The sequence below is a fragment of the Apis cerana genome, linkage group LG10 (genome assembly GCF_029169275.1).
Source record: "Apis cerana isolate GH-2021 linkage group LG10, AcerK_1.0, whole genome shotgun sequence".
NCBI classification, from domain to species: Eukaryota; Metazoa; Arthropoda; class Insecta; order Hymenoptera; family Apidae; genus Apis; species Apis cerana.
In genome coordinates, this window is record NC_083861.1 from 3,173,339 (window position 1) to 3,191,135 (window position 17,797).

The 17,797-nt window shown below is 39.8% G+C and overlaps 1 protein-coding gene across 1 annotated transcript in view; it reads left to right on the forward strand.

Moving 5' to 3' along the window:
- The window catches only part of LOC114577608 (serine-rich adhesin for platelets-like), a 169,760-nt gene that overhangs the window by 48,327 nt on the left and 103,636 nt on the right, over positions 1–17,797 (forward strand). Inside the window, exon 3 of the mRNA XM_062080724.1 lies at positions 6,762–7,018. Coding sequence (XP_061936708.1) covers positions 6,762–7,018 — 257 coding nt within the window. The remainder of the gene's footprint in view (positions 1–6,761; positions 7,019–17,797) is intronic.

The following is a 17,797-nucleotide window of genomic DNA, read 5'->3' on the forward strand; positions in this document are numbered from 1 at the left end:
TCATGAGAGCCTTACCGACAAAGGCGGATATACATAACCTCGACGTGGTGGAGAGAAGCCCGGCGCGAAAGTTTTAATAATTTATAAAGAAGCTTGTAGCCCCGCGCGCACCCCCCGGGGAAAATTAATTTCTCTTTCCTAGGAAAGTTCGCGGCAAGCAATGGCCGCCGGTCTGTCGATCATCGTTGCGCCATTATGCTACACCGAGTTATGAGGGGGAGGGGGAGGGGAGAGAAGGAAGGTGGACATTAATGGTGATCCGTTAATTGTTTTCGTTGCGTAAAATTCAAAGTTGGTTCCACGTAAGACCAACGTGGAAATACTAATTGCCAAAGGGGGGAATGGAGCCGTGATTTATGGAGCGAAGGGATGTTAATGCTTTAACAGTGTGTTTCTTTGGAGTTTTTTTTTTCTTTCGAGAATGAGAGAGAGAGAGGGAGAATATATCGTGTCATTCGTGAACAGGAACGGTTTTGGATTCCCGCGTTCCGTGTGTACACCGGTGTATTTGCATTTTAATTGGTTTTTCGACCAGTTTCAAAGTAACCTTTTAAAAGTTCCGAATTACCGCCGGTGAAAAGTTTTCAAATCTGATTTGCGGTTAATTCCTAGCTAGGGAAATTCACGGCGACGATCTTCGTGTATTTAGTTGGCGGGATATGGAGTTTTAATTATAGTATAGTAGTAATTTATCAGTCGGGTGGTAAGTTGAGGTTATTGCGATGAAAAATTTATTTCCTCGGACAATCACTTCTCTAATTCTCTTATTTTTCCAAAATAATTCTCCCAAAGAGATGAAACCTCGATCGTTTAACGAATAAATCGAATAACATTATTTAAATATTATTATTTTCGAATTACCGTACGAAAAGTAAATTTCGTCCAGCCCCAGGTTTAAAACAGAAATTTCCCTACAAATATTTCACAAACCGCTCTCGAAACGAGAGCGATAGCACGAAGCGATCGCCGATTACACGCGTGGATTCGAATCGACGTTTCGCTCGTATTTGCAGTCTAGCCGCGCGACATTCGTCACGGTTGAAATGCAAAAATTGCGGAAGTTCTCGCCATTTATCGTCGGCGCGGCCATCGTAGCCCGGTCAGACCGTGTATTTACGGATTACACCGGTTAATTGCCATATATTTTCTGTCTGCGAAACGTGGCGTTTGTGCATCGACCATCGACGCGTCTGCCAGCGAGGCAGATACAGAGAAAGACTATCAAAGGTCGCACCTGCACACACACGCCTCGATTACGCCACTGTCGTTGTCCACCTGCATAACATCGGAAATCCGGAACGCGGTATTGCGTAACGAAATGACGACGAATTATCCGTCTTTTGTTTTAAATGGAAGAGAGAGAGAAAGGAGAGGGAGGGGAAGATTGTGGACTTGTTTATAAAATATTCGTACTTTTGTTATACGTATATTTACAACCACGTATAACCCCGTCAAGGTCCACAACATTCGACACCCTCCGGAATCGGTTTCTATCGCGGTGTGCGTGCAGTCTGTCCACCGTTGCTCAAACTGCATCTACTTGCACTTACACACACCGTGGCCTCGCGTGCGCATACATATATAAATATACGTAGCAAGGGAGTCGGCACAAGAGAGGCCTGGGTTTGGGGCCCGTCGCGTGTTTTTGCCCCCCGTCTGGCCCCCACCGCGGCTCATCGTTTTTTGTCTGCCGCGCTGCATGCGCTGCACCGTCATCCTCCCCCTCCCTTCCCCTCGCCTCGGCGTCCAGCTTTCTTTCCTCCCCCACACCCCCTTTCGCTCGCTCCGCTACTCCACAATGCAACCGCGTCCACTGCCGGCCTAAGTGCACGCACACGTATGCACAACGCCACACGTATCGTGCAACCGGCTCGTGTCGAGTGCGAGGAGGATTCTGCACGCTCGCTGGAGGCCGCTCGAGGCTTGTCCTGGAAGATGCGATCCAAGCTCTTCGCGTGCACCTGCCCCAAACCTTGAACGCGGATGGATAAAAGAGAATTCGTGAATTGTGGAGATTTTCTCCAGCTTCTTCCTCTTTTGATTCGGTTCCAGCTTTCCAGATTGTTTGTAGATTTTGGAGAATATGATATATAGATAGAGTTTTGAGATGCTTTTCTTTTTTTTTAAATTTATTACTCTAATATCGTCGTCGTTCTTGATACGAGAGAATTGATACAATTTTTCGAATATTTCATCCACTCGTAAACGAACCGAAACACAATGGCACGCTGTGAAGAACCGATCGCTCGATTTTCCGTTGTTTCCGTTACTTCTCATCGAAGAATCCATCTCCTCGCACGCGTTGGTGAATCAGAGCTGACTCATCCTGCCACTCGTCGAAACTTGATGGTTCGGGCGACACTCGTCGCGGCTTCGACGGTACAATTTGAATGGATTTTCGGTCGCGACAGCCGGCATCGATTGGAACGGTTTACGGAGTGATGCTGTAATTTTTAGTGACCGGTGAACGAACGCGGAATTGGCCCCCGCTGGATTCGAGGCAACGATTTTTCTGTCGCGTCGATCGCCGGCTTTTCAGCGGTTCGTTGGTTAATACGTGTGACCAATTTATACGGTATCGCGATAGGATGAAGAATTAGGTTATCGGTGTACGGCTCGTTTCGATCCTGAAGTATCGAATTATATTCTCATATATCGTTAAATAATCTTCCAATTTGCATTTTTAAATCATCGACACAGATTAATACTAGATTAATACCGGATGCCGGATTGCGAGGGGAAAAGAAAAGGGAAAATGAGAGTGTTTTTCAAACAATTCTGTTCAGGCCGCACTTGCACCCATCGCTACCCATCCCTCAACATAAATCGTATCCTCCGTATTCGAAGGATCACCGATGTCGTGATCGAGTCTGTCGCCACGTCAGAGGGGCTCCATCCGTCGAACAGGGACAGCCAGAAATATCTGGGGAAGAGTGGAAGGGCCCCGGCTACCTGACAGTCCCTTTCAGGCGCTAGAGCAGGTAAAAAGAGAGAGGATGGAAAGAGGGGTATGTACAACCGTCTTCGAGGATCGAGGATAATATGCCGCGATCCTGCTATATACAGCTCTCCGCTGCTATAGACGGCTCTCTCTCTCTCTTCCCCTCTCGCCTCTCCTCGATGAGGAGAATCGTGGCCGGCATATACGATCCGCTGCCAACTCCAACAACAGTTGGCTCGCGCGGAGTCACGAAGGTCGCCTTTCAAAACCTCTTCAGGGAAATCTCTGGCCTCCGCAAGAGGGGAGAAAAAAACGGGAGAAGGAGAGAAAGAAGAAGAAGAGAAGAAGAAGAAGAAAAAATCGCGTGCTCTCGCCTTTGATCGCGCGCTCGACCGGAATGCCGAGCGTTCCTCCTTGAGAGCAGGAAGTGAACGACCCTCGCCAAATTGCCGGCAACGCGACACCATGCCTCCGTTTTCCGTTTTTCTTTCCTTCCACCGATTCTTTCCCTCGGCCAAGGGACACGGCAAATGGCGCATGGATGTCCTGGATGTCCTGTCTGGCGGCCGAGACGCCAGACGTTCTAAACGCTACGTCAAATATTGACACGCGACGGAGCCTTGGACAGGACGCGTGACCTTTGCTTTCGTTTCCAAGTTGCTTGCTTTCGTTCGGACATATTAGGATTCGGGGATGTGGCGGGGGGAGATCGAGGGTTATGTGATTGGGAACGTTGGGGGAGGAATTTTCGAGATGATGAAGTTTGGAAATGTGGATTGATGTAATGTAAGTTTGCTCAAAGATTTTTGGGATAGTTTGTACCTGATTGAATGGATTCTTTCTTCTTCTTTTTCTTTCTTTTTTTTAGTAAAATTGTCGATACACCAGTGCGTGAATTAAATTAAGATATACGAATATTAAGCTATTGTCTAGTTATTTTTGGAAACGAAAAGTAATTTTTCTAATTCTTTTCGTAAACAATATATAAATTTCTCGATTGGGTTAAATCTTCGCAATTAACGCTTCTGCTAAATTTCAAAAACTTTGACCCTTTCCTCTTCACGAATCTTCACGAGATCTTCCGTTCTTCCATTAACTTCCCGTCGCTTCACTTTTTCAAAAACCAATTCTTCAACCCTTGCTGCCGAAATATGGTGCAGCCCATCGTTCCTTTGTATAAAAATATTCCTCGAGCATCGGCCAAAGCGATCCCGAGCGAGTTTCCAGCGAGTCGTCGCGTCGGTTTCGGAGTCCTTTGTCCACACGGGACTCGTGGTGCGCGACCGTTTCGGCGAAGTTTCAGCCCAGGGTCAGGGACCTCTTTTCGCCCTTTCCTGCCTCTTTTTTTCGTTCGCCGTTGTTAGAGTCTCGACGTGACCACGACGGGGCCACGGGGTGCTGCACCGTCGCGACTCGTACACCGTTTAACGAGCGCTGGGTGACGAGCGGTTCAAACCGTTGAACCGGCGATGATGAACGTTGATAAGGTTTTATGGTCGTGTCTCATCCTGTCCCGCCAATCGCGGCCGCCACGTCCTCGTCCGCGCGTACACACACACGTACGGCACACAGACGTGTGCAGTTTCTGGCTCACCTCTTTGGATACACGGCAAATTATGACCGTGCGACGTTGTTTGCCTCGGTTTGCCGCTCCCTTCTTGTGCATTTTGCACCTTACTTATTCCCGGGATGAGGCGAGACGCTTGGTAGATTGGCCGAGAAGATTGGATGAATTTTATACCTCATTTTTTGCTTGTAAACGCTATATCTGTGGTGATAATAGTTTGCGTTTATAGTTTATGCGTGAAATGTTAATTAGCCAGGTTCTAAGTACTTTGTTCGATTGTGAAAATATAGGATACACGCGAATAGGCGTTTTTCTGTAACGGAAAATTGAAATGTTCTTAGTGTTGAGATATTTGATTATTAAATATGTAGGATTTTGTAACTTTTTTTCGAAATTTAAAAGAGGAATGGAACTTGATATCTTGAAAAATAATTTTAATCGATATAAAGAGTTTTAGTTATTTCATTGGGAACAATTTCTTTAAGAAGATGGAAGGGATGGAAAGACGAGGGTTGAAAATTTGAATGGTTATGCAAGTTCTTGTGGGGAAAGAGGAGGTTTCGTAACTGGAAATGTCTCGTTGGAATCAGTCGGTGGAAAATATTGATTTGATGTTGGGTCAAATGAGTATGATGCTACGAGCAGTTTTAATGGAATTTCAAATCGAGATAAAGATCGTCTCGGAATGTTCAATTTCAAGTAAATAAGAATCGTCAATTTTTCATCATATCGTAATAACATAGAGACGAGATAAATTTAACTCGTAAATATACATTTTTTCTTCATGTTGCAAAGATAATCGTCTCTAAAAATGATGATATTACTATTAACACGAATGAATATTATTTTTGCAAGAAAAATTTTTCATCTCGCGTATATTCCAATGAGGAAACCGTGTCGAAAAGTTGGGCATCCCCCTATAATTTCCCGGAATTTCGCTCGCGGAGACAAAGCTACTTGAAATGTCGAACGCAGGAGCGTGACTATAAGAAATTTTCCACCCCCGTGGGCCCGGTGAATGGGGAAAGGTCCCGGAGGATGGAAACTTTGTGCCTTGGAGTCTTTTTCACGCATCACGTACGAAATTGACTGGAAGTGGGAAGTTAGTCGATACCTTTGGTACACTATCGCGTGAACGACAACGTTGAAAAAACCGCCACTGGTCTTATTCCAAAAAGCCAGCTCGAATTCTTTGTGAATTCATTCACATTTTAGCCTTTTTTCAATTTCTGCTGTTTATTAAACGCCATACGGAATATTTTATGTCGGTGATTACGGGAGGATAAATGGGATTTTGAAGTAAAGGGAGATTTAGAGATTAAGAGATTGGAGATAATGTCTATCGAGAATATTTGAGTTCAGAGAAACTGAAATATCTCTTAAATTGTTGTTATTTAAAATTACATGGAAAAAATTCAAATTCAAAAACTTTGAAAGTGTTTTCTGTAAATAATATTATTATATTCTGAAATTTTTACACTTGAAATCGTCTTAAATTCAATTGCACGCATCATTTCTCAATCTCTTTCATTTAACGATTCATTTTAAAATTAATCAAAGATTTTGAAGTAGATAAATAGAGTTTATCTGAAAAATTTCGGTATTTTGAAGAAGATTAAAAAGATCCTCACAAGGATGAATATTCAATGGAGATAGGGATTGTTCAAATTGGCAGTTTTTTTTTCTTTCCAATATAATCTTCGTATGCATACAAAAATACTGTTTACGTATAAAGTGATGATCGTACAAGAAGTTGATAAATTATCGATGATAATAATACAAACAGAAATTAACAAAACAGCAAACGTGTCCATTAATTTCCAGAGAGAGAAATGAAGTCACTCGTACGTTCTAATTTATTCCTCGAATGCACGTCATTATCATTTCCTAGAGTCACACTTATCTCGAGTGTGTATTTCACCGAATCAACTTTCTAGATCCCCCGGGAAATGATCAGGAAAAGAAGCGAAAAGAAAAACGTCTATCACTTATTACTGCCACACAGATTACGCAATACTACTTCTCACTTAAGCAACTGGTGCTTGAGAGAATTTTCTAAATGAATCTTACCACAATCATTACTATCCATCTTCCATTTTTTCACATCATATTCGTATAAATTTTTGTACGCTTTTCGTTGAAATTTAAAAGTCAATATCTCTTTCTCTCTCTCTCTCTTTAATTATCCATCGATATTATTACTTAAGCAAGGGGAACACAAACTAAAACACGATTTCGAATTTCTGTTGACAGTGAACGCGAGTAGCTACATAGTGTCAGTGGTGCTCGTCCTGATAGTCGGAGCACTGGTGGGTGTCTTTGCGACGGTATCGCATCATCTTCATCATCGTAGGCTGCTACTGCACGAGCCTGCTTCCGCCTCGATCTTGCACCACCATCGGCATCATCATCACCGCCATCATCATCATCATCATCATCGCGAGGAACTTCCGGCGTCGCACCAACGACGCCTCCTGCTGCAGGACCACCACCGTCATCCTGGGACGCCGGTGAGTGATTACTTGTTTCTTTTTGCTTCAAAATTTGCATCAAAATTTTCTTTTTTTTTTTTGAAAACACGATCGTGAATATATAAATAGGGAATTAAAGTAATTAACGTATTGTTAGATATGGTTATCGACGAAAGTTATGAAAGAAATTAATCTTTCGCAAATTTTTTTTTTCTTTCGTCGAAAAAAAATATTGTTTATCGACGTACGGATTGTTATTTTCGTGTTGTATATAAATTTGCAAATGATTCGTTCGTTTTTTAATTTTTAATCGGTTAATACGCATTCGTTTGAACTAAGGAATTCTGGTTAGAAGAAATATTAATTATAATATAATCAGAGGGATATGGAACATATGAATTATTTTTAGGATTTTAGATAAAAATAATTTTACTTCTTCTAGGAATATTCTTCTACGTTAAATTGAATTAAATATAAATATATTAAATTATAAAATTAAATCTTTTGAATTAATTCGATATTTTTTGATTTATTCTAAATTTTCGCGAAATATTTAGAATTATGTTAAATAATTATTATTTGATCGTTCGGTCTCATTTTTCGTCTAAATGTATCCGACTAAATATAAGATACTGTTGGAAAAACGGCGACAGTGAAGGAATCAGGTCAGGAATCAACATTTCAGTAGATGAAATGTTTATCATTAGAACTGTATCCCCTTTCATCTTCTTAGATTTGTGAACTGCTGTATTATGAATTTATAATATCAACGATATTCTCATGTTTATAAATATCGACTGATGATCTAAGAACCATCGCTCTTAACATAATCAACAATACTTTTTGAAAAAATATTGACATCTATGATTTATGATATTTCCGTGTACAAACTTCTGTCAAATATGAATTACACGTTTCCATTCATTTAAAATAATTCTCTCGATTTATCAATTTTGTTGGACAATGTTTCACATTTCATATTCACGAATATTTTATAATTTAATTTTTATTATCGAAAGGATTTTGTTCACTGAAGATAAACTGTATTCTATGTATACAGTTTTTCTAAAGGATTATTAACACGAAGGTTAATAATTTCATATATTTATACAAGTTTTCGAAAATGTTTATATTTTTATATTTGATATACAAAATTTCTTCCAACAAAATCCAAATCTCCATTCTTTTGTTATTTTTATATCATTTCATATTTCATATTAGGATTAGAGCAAATGCAGAGATGGATAATTTCTTGTCATTTGCAATTTATAAGGATTTCAATAGAGTAAAAAGGATCGTTTCTTTTTTAAAATATAAAAATAAATCATCGACTCCCTTTTCTTCCAAATTTTAAAAATATCTTCCTCCTATTCGAGTGAAATTTTTATATAATCTTAATTCAATGATTTATCACCCACAGACTACGTGTCAACTACCAAATAACCTCGACCTCGACAATATTTTCCAATATACTTCCACGTCCAATCAATCGACCTCATACGAGATTTTTCACAACGCTTATCCATATTGCTTCTATGGATCATTAATAAGGTCACGGCGGATAGCACGGTAAAGATAGGGCAATGTAAAAAGCGAAGAAAGTACGATTTCCCATCTGTTGGAGGTGGCTCTCGTCTTTGGCCTTCGACAGAGATTATTACACGATTCGTGGAACGTCGAAGGCTGTCTGGAAAAAAGCTTGCTGATATCTAATCTCGGTCGGGATGGTAGTAGCGCAGCTGCGCCTATCTAACCCACATGTTTTCCTCTCGTTGCCCGTCTGGAAAACCAGACCACGACTCTCGCGCCCACATTCCATCCTCCTCCTCCTCCGCCTCTTTTTTTCTCCCCTTTTTTCCTCCTCTTCCCCCTCCATCTCTCCTCGCTTTCCCTGCCCAAGCTTTTTCTTCTACCGCGCGTTCTTTGTTCTTTTTCACCTTTGTTCTACCTCCAGACGAGGCTTTCCTTCCTCAAGGTTTTCCCTTTGCCGGAGCTTCATCCTCTCTGCGGTCGCTCCGATGCTTCCGCGAACGATTTATTCGCGGTAGGCTACGTGGAAGCGTGGAATATACATCCGCTCTGTGATTTAGTAGCGATCTACTTCGTGATGATTGTTAATATAAAAATACTTTTATAATTATATTTCACTTTAAGCGAGGCGTGAGAAATATTGTGAATGGAGAGGAATCGTGATATCGGCAAATTTTTAAACGAACGCTTTCGAGGTAAATTGAATATTGCCGGATTTAAATCCGTTGGATTTTTTATTTATCGATCGTGTTTAAAATGTGCGCAATGTCGATTTAAAATGTTGGAGTAGGTTTATGATAAATTCAGAGAACATTGAACATTTTGTGGAGATAATACAAAATTCGTTACGTTCCATAAATAAAGAAAAATGGAATATATATGTTTGTACGAACTTCTTTTTTTGTTATTTTTGGATATACAATCAATTTTTGAAGTTCGATCCCTTATTTTGCAATATTATACGATAAATTTGATAAATTTGGGAAAGGAAAGGATATCGATCTTTCTATAACAATGACGAAATTAAAAATTTGCAATTTTACAGGGAAACATTATTGCTTCTAACTTTTCACTTGTTCGTTTAAACGTATTTTCAAATCAATTTCTAATTTCCAATTACAGTTTAATTCCTATTATAAATTCGTTTTAAAAAATTTAACGAAACCGTTGTATCTTGCAAGATTTTCACCCCCCTTTCTCGATCTTCAATTTCACGCCATCACGTCCACGTTAATCGTACACGTTCCAGACCGATAAATTACGCAAATACATCCACAATTCCCTATAAAATGTCCCCCTCAAATTTCCAACCCCAAATTTTCACAACGATATAATCCCCAAACTTGCAGATACACACTTCTCCACGTGCTCGAAGATTTAAGGGCGGATCACGTGGCCCGGCGAATCGATCGTAGACCTCCCCCCTTCCCCCCCAAAGAGGGATCCATCTGGTGGCCATTTGCCTGGCCGAAAATTTATCGGTTAATTTCTATTTGCGCGACGTTGGTAAGCGAGAGGATAGATCGATAACGTCTAGATAGACGTCGACGACGTCCTCGGAGGCAAACAATACGTCCTGTCTTCCGGAAGTCCGACGTCAGGGCCATAAGCACGTCGTAGCGCGAGACAAATCGAATCAGGGACGTTCCTCTCACTCCTCCCCCTCCCCTCCTTCCCTGTTTCCGACGGTGATGTTATCAGCTCTTGTCGCGTCTGCTGGAAATAAATCTTTTGTGGAAGCGGCGAGGAGGACCGTTCGCTTTCCTCCTTCGGAAGGGGTTGGGAGGGAAAATAGAAAGGAGGAAAGTTGCGTCGACAAGGTTGAAAAGGTGGAACAATGCGGAGGGAGGAGGAAGATTCTGGGTGGAAGGAAAAACAATGGGGATACAAGAGGGAAGGGTATCGGTTTTTTTGGCATCGATGAGGAGGGAGCTTCAAGGTCGAGTCTTGATACCGTACTCCGTGGGTTAATTGTCGGGATACGTCGTATTTTATGGTTTCTTTCTATGGACTTTTTTTTCTTTTTAAAAATTTGATTTGCCTTGAAAAATTCGGAAAGTGATTTAGATTTTGAACTTTGAGTTGAACAATGATAAGCGGATGCAAAGCATACAATTTTATTTATCCAAACGATAAAGAATATCCGAAAACTTCTTTGTCAAAATATCGATCATCGAAGAGGCATATAAATGGAGAGGAGGAGGAGGAGGAGGAAGGAAATCGTTTAAGAATCGTTACTTATTTCCATTATAAGATCATCTAATCTCTGGATTTTCAACTGCAAATAGCATCACTGAAAAGTAAATACGTAAAACGACACCCTTTCCTACTTCCCAACATTTCCACTGACCCAATGGCGAGAGAGCGGGTCGAAAAGCGTTTTCTCAAAAATCTTGGCCTCGCCTCCACTAAGAAGAATCACGAACACGGTTCGACAATTATCTCAGCGAGAAGAAGGAAAACAGAGGGGTTGCCTCGGGTAAATTGGCCCTCGAAAACAATTCTTTCCCATGTTTCCACGCGCCTGGAGCGTGTACACGATCTCGCGACACGGTTCCGCAAGATGGCAGAAATACAAGCTGAAAAGGGGTGGAAGGATGGGTTACGAGGAGGAGCAGCGGGGCGACGATGTCGCAACTTGAGCGGACGAGAGGGTAGAAGGGTGATGAGACGCCAGTCCGTGATCTAATTTGCAATGCAATCTAGAATAACAATGCGAAACTGGAGGGTGGACCAGGTTTGCTTCGACGAGCCGACAGAACCCGCAACTGACAACTTTCTCGAGCAGCAGAGTAGCCGACCTTTTGGAAAGGTTTCTGAGGGGATCATCTCCTGAAGGAGATTTGATGAAAAACGAGGAGCGGTGGAATTTGGAAAGTTTTGATGGCGAAGAATGGACAAACGAGGAATAAGATTATTTTAATAATTTAGAAGCTCCTATGAACGATAGGATTTAATCATTATATATGCAATACTGGAATACAAGACTGGAATTGCTTATATCCTGTGAAATTTTATACAACAATTACGTATTAAAATTTCTAAAGTTCAAGAGAAGATTGAGAAGATTATTTTAATTCTAATATTATTTATATTTCTCAACATGCGTTAAACATTCGATTAATTGATTATCACAGATTACACCAAATTACGTTATTCTATAAAACGTTGTAAATAAATTTCCAATAATCGAATATCTCGTCATCAGTATGAGAAGGAACATTCACTTTTACTTTCACACAGATGATAATGAGCGGATGGACGAAAGGTGCACGAAGACGAGGTATTATTTTTTAGCATCAGACGATCGGAGGAGAAAGTAAACCGTTTCCTATCGATATATCCCACAGTTGAAACGCATAAGAACGACTTTATTCCTCGTTCCACTGATCTGTGAGAGGGGCCATCGTGGTTTAAGGGCTCGTTCGTAGGTTATACGTTCGGTATCCGCTGTGTGTATACGAGTAAAATGGAATTTTCCAAGTATTCGTCTCGCACGTGACCCGAATTCACCGACTCCCTTGTTTTCCATCGGGCGTGCGGATGCTCGACACGTGGAAGTGAAAGGATGGATTTTTCGTCGGCTTCCCGGGAACGAAATCAGGAATCGACCAATCTTTCTGCCCCCTTCGACGCGATTTTTACGCTGCGCCTGGGACAAATTTATGGGTTTGCTTAAGTGGAAAAATCGTGTTTCAAATTTTAGATAATTTGTCCTTCTTTCTTCACGAATACGCGAAATGAGTTAATTTTTTTTGCACAATTTTATTATTAAGATTATTTTTAAGATTATTATTCGTGAACAGTTCACAAGTAGTTTTTCTTTTACGAAATATCGTAAAAAAGACGAAATTCACACTTTTTTCCGCGTGTTTACCAATTGTTTAGCAGCTGTTTTAAATATAGTCTCGTTTTCCTTTTCATTTTCCTGTTGGAAGATTTTTCAATCGAGTCGCTATTTATATATCTACGTAATAAAACGAACATTTTTTTATCAATTTTATCAATAGAAATAGAAATGATATTTATTGCAATAAGTATATGAATCGACATAACGTAAAATATATTGCTTTTATTTTTCGATAAATCATTACTCCTTATTCAGATTGCAATAAATATTTCAACCTCATCGACATATCAGATTCACAACCATCTTTTCCAAATTTTTCTTATTGCCCCATTATAAAATATTACGGATAATGGACCGTATAATTCATCGAAATTGATCAAAAATTACCTTCTTCTCCAAACTTTTCCCTATTTTGCACAACTCCAAACGAATAATTATATATATATGTATAAAATCCATTAAAATTAATCAAGAATCAGCTTCTTCTACCAAATTTTACACTGCTCTACACCACTTCAAAACCTGTCATCAAATTGCTACATAATATCCTACGTAAAACGTTATACATAATTCACCGTATAATTCACTCCGCACGCATTCCGCGTAAACATCAGCGAATATCCGCAGATCACGTTCATTTCCCAAAACCCGTTCCTCCACCGTGTCCACCATTCCTCCTCGTCGTGCTGCTTACCCACCTCGGACAATCATTGATTTATTCGGTCGAGTAAATCCAGCCGGGGTCGTGCGCGGCCAGTAATTAAATTTGATTTACGAATAAATAATCGATGTACCCGCGCACCGATGATTAATGAGCAAAATTAATACTCGTTCTTAATTGACCCGATTTAATTTCACGTTACACGTTATACTATATCAAACGGGACGCAAAATATAATGTAACTCGATAGGAAGAAGAAGAAGAAGAAGAAGAAGAGGGAAAAAAGGAGGACAGGGGGTGAAAAGATAGGGAGAAACTCGAAATGGGTTCCAATTACTCGATTAAAAAAAAGAGAAAAAGGAATAGTATCGCGACGAGTAATGACCGAGTCGAGAGGATTTTTCTGGCCGCCATCTCGTTTTCTTCTGCTCGTTCGAACAGCGTCGCGATGCCAATATTCTAAAACCATTTAACCCGTAATCTATGCGTGCCCTTGCCTGGACCAGCACGACTGGTTTTACACGGATTGCCGTGATGGAAATAGAAACTTTCTCGCCTCCGCGAAACTTTCGATCCCAGTGAGTATAAAGTGAGAATAAAGTGGTCTCGATAGTTATTTTTCCCTAATGGATACCGCATCGATAATGGAAGTTACTTTTGGATAATTAATCTTGAAATTGAAATGATCTTTCTTTTGTGAATAATTCGTGTAAAATTATTTTAAAGATTTTGTAAAAGATTCGTGAAAACCTCTTCTCTCTTTTTTCTCCCGTGTTATTAGTTCTTGAAGTTTATATTTATAAAAAAAGGGGGAATCGAGTTTGATTTCCGGTTCGGAAACTTCTTTCGCTTCATCACAATTCTCAAACTAATTTTGAATTATCTTGCTTTACGAGTTGGACAAGGAGTGGTCGAATATCACGATATAATTAAAGGAGTAATAATCGAAACGAGTAATATACGAGTGTAGATCTTTCGGCCGACCTTACCAATCCAAAATGGCCGCCACGGTGGCGGCTGGCTAAAGGGGGCAGGTTGGCAGAAGTAAATATTATGTCTAGCGCTATAGCGGGAGTTTCTAGTTGCGGCGAACTGCGATTGTTTTTCTCCTACTCCTTTCTTCTCTGAACCGTGAAACGATTGGGACGAGACTTCGTTTTATCCATAGACCAATCTCTCGAAAGAGGTCTTCGTTCTACACTCCACTCTTTTTGAAACGACGTTTTATATATACCATTGAGGAATATATAGAGGATAAAATATTCTTCGATTATTCCTCAATAATTAACAAAGATACGATAATTTCTTTTCGATCCTTTAATACTCATTTCGCTTGTTCTTTATTCCTATATTATAAGTGCAGTTATAATCGCTATTTCTAAATCCCTCTTTTCAATTTTTCTATACTTTTAATCAAACGATTCTTCTTATGCTCGTTACTTTTTATAACTGTAATCACATTCGACAAGAAGATTTGAGAAGTCCCTAATCTCGGCCTCATTATGTATCTCTAACCAACTATCCCACGCTTTCCCTTAACCGTATACTTTCGGTTAAGTATCTTGCAACGAATAGCAAGTTTACAATTCCTCTCTCGAGGCGTCTAAAATTTTTCCCGCTTCACAGTTGCAGCTAGTGCAGCAACCGTCGATCATGATTCTAACCGCCTCACAGGAGGCGGAAAAAGTTTTTCTCTCCTCTAGAGGCGTTTTCCTTGTTCGCGTTGCGATCATGATGTTCTTAAGAATAATAAAAGTGAGGGAAATAGGCAAGAAAAAGAGGAGAGTCACGCACAGGATGTTTCAAAATTTCAAGGAAGGAATAGAAATTATAATAAAATGTTTTTAAATGTTTGTTAACAGATTTATTTATAAATGAGCATACATTGTTAAATAAAATCATATAATAATTATTTTCCACAAGAATACTATTAAGCTATTTATTCAAAAAATATTTCGATATTTTAGATTAGAGATGTCGATTGATCTTTTTTGTTTATTCGCAAAATATTAACAAAGAATAAGTTTTAATAAAATTCAAATTAATAATATTTTCTCAACTAACTTTTTCAACATTGTATTCATTCTAGTATTTATAATAATTAGATTCAAGTATATTATATTTCATCATCATCAACGATGTATGTATTTTCACGTAAAAAAAATAAGAAAATATGCATACTTTCCATAGTCATATTAATAATTCACATAATTCCATTCAGAAGAAAAAAAAACCTACCTTTTACACGATTTCTACATGGCTATCTACAAAAAAAAAGAAAGATTAATAATACATAACCAGTATCCCATCGTAGAGAACGACTTCTGTAAGAACACATTTCTTATACATTTCCAGTCCCTCCAGAGAGATACTCCACTGTTTTCACTTGAACATAACACCTTGTATGCGCATATCGCGTCGTTCCTCGCGTCTCACCTTCGAGAAAACCTTTCTCATCGTCGCGACTACGTGGCGTCGAACGCGTTTTTTAGACCGATTCCACAGCCAAGTTTCTCCAGACCTCTCTACTTTTCCACACTGCACCGGCTCTCCTCGTTTCACGCGATTCTTCTTCCGCGTGGACGCACCTTGGAGCACCCGACGCTCCCTTCCTTCCTTCCTCCCTCTCCTCGACCCGCTCCAGGACCATTGTCCAGGCTCATTCAACGATAAGATTTCCTTACGGAGCTTTTCCAGCTTCGTCCCTTTCAATGGCATCCATTCGCGAAATATTTGGAATCGAGATCGTACTGTCCAAATACCGGATCTACCCCTTTCTATGGGATGGTGGAGATGGAAAAGGATAGAGAGAGTCTGGTTGAGAATGATTGGATGTTGCTGTTCGACTCTTGAGGTTACGTGAGTTTTGGAGGATAAGTTTTCTGGGATTCCTTTTGTGCAGCTATCATCGTGTCTGCGACGATATTTACGTCAAGTGGAAATTATCATTCATACGTTTCACGATATATGGTGAACGTATGAACATAGAGGAAAAATTTAATTTGTATCATCATCAATGTAAAATATTCTCATAAATATTTTGCTCAATAACAATTGAAGAACTGTATATACACATACTGATTAAAATTAAAAAGATATCGTAAAAATAATTGGATTGCGCGCATTTTTAATAATTACAAAAATAAAATAAAAACCGGTTAATTTGATATGGAATATTAAACTAACTAACTAAATTTCTCTGACTAATTAAATATCGAAATAAGAAATTTCTATTTTTTCCTCGACTGTGACCACCATTAACCCTCTCACCAACTCTCACTTACCGACTCCAGCAACGATTATCCAACGAAATATCTATTTTCCACCGCCTATTAATTTATCTATCACGAAGTTTCTTCACTTTTTTCCGCACCGAGTCATCGATCATCGATCACCCTACGTGTTAACTCGGTCATGGATTATCAATCGTGTTAATTTGCACGTGACGAGATTGGGAAAGCGCGAAATCCCACGTAGTTATTTTCCACCTGAGTAAAGCACCTGCTCGCGGAAACAGGCTCGCCTGAGATACCAAACCTCTCTCGTCTCTCCTCTCCTCGACTTTTCTTCGCGCCACTATTCTCGTCGTGGAAAGAGAGAAAGAGAGAGAGAGAGAATTATCTCTGAGACGGTGTGTCAATGTTTTTGTTATTACAGAAGCCGTGCCGCTTTTTTAAATCGTTCATAAATAAAGATCTGAGTCAGACCGAGCCGCAGACAAATTTTTATCTCGCGCGAATGTGGAAACGTAACACGTTGATGCTTCGTGGGAAAAATTCTCGTGGTGAATTGTGGCTTCGGTAATTTTGTTTCTCGCTTCTTTTTTACTTCTCATTGGTATTCTATTCGCGTTTTCTTTCCCGTTCTCGGATCTTTTATATAAATAGAAAAATTCCTTTTTATGAAGATGTTGGATCAGTTTATTTCCGCACTCGAGGATATAATACAAGTTAATCGTTTTCTTTTTCTCGTAAGTAGGTACTCGTGATTCTATTTTGCGGATTACTACGTTATCTTTTGTTTAAGATTTTTTACAGTGGAAATTCTTTTCCGAGGGGAATACGTGAACGAAGATACGTAGGATTTTTTATCAAATTATTTTCAATAGATTAATGTAAATGTTTCCGCGAATGTATTACACAAGCAGATTGGAAATGAAAAACATCCAAACAGTTGTTTATAAAAATAAGAATCAGAAATATTTGTAAGCCTCGATTTTCAAGAAAGTTAATAATCATCCACAGATTTTTCATATTTTTCGAAGAAAAACGAGTAAGAAATTACTTTGGGTATCTCGATTCAATATTTCGAAATCCCGATTCGAAAAAAGCTTTTTAAAGCTCGGTGTTTTTCCAAACGATCCAAGCTTGGGGCGTTCGAAGAATCACCCTCCATGTAAAACCTGCCCCCCTCCTCCCATCCCCCTCTGGCCATCCCGAAATTGAACCCATTTTCACTTGGAACGTGTTCTCACGAGGGTCGACACACGCTCGTTCCTCGCAGATCATTAACACAGCTCGCCGTAACAAATCAATTCGCCAACGGGGGCGGCCAATCGTGGATCGTGTCGTTTCATTTCTCACGTCAGTTCCGCCAATCGTGCCTTGGACGATAATCTTGCCAGTGGAAAGCTTCCTCTTCCTCCCTCTTTCCCTCTCATTTGATCCAGGATATGCATCGAGCGTGCATAAGCTACAACGAGTCTCAATGATACGGAAGAGAGAGCAAGCGGATAGAGTTTTAGCTTTAAACGAAACGAGAAATTGTTGTTTAAAAA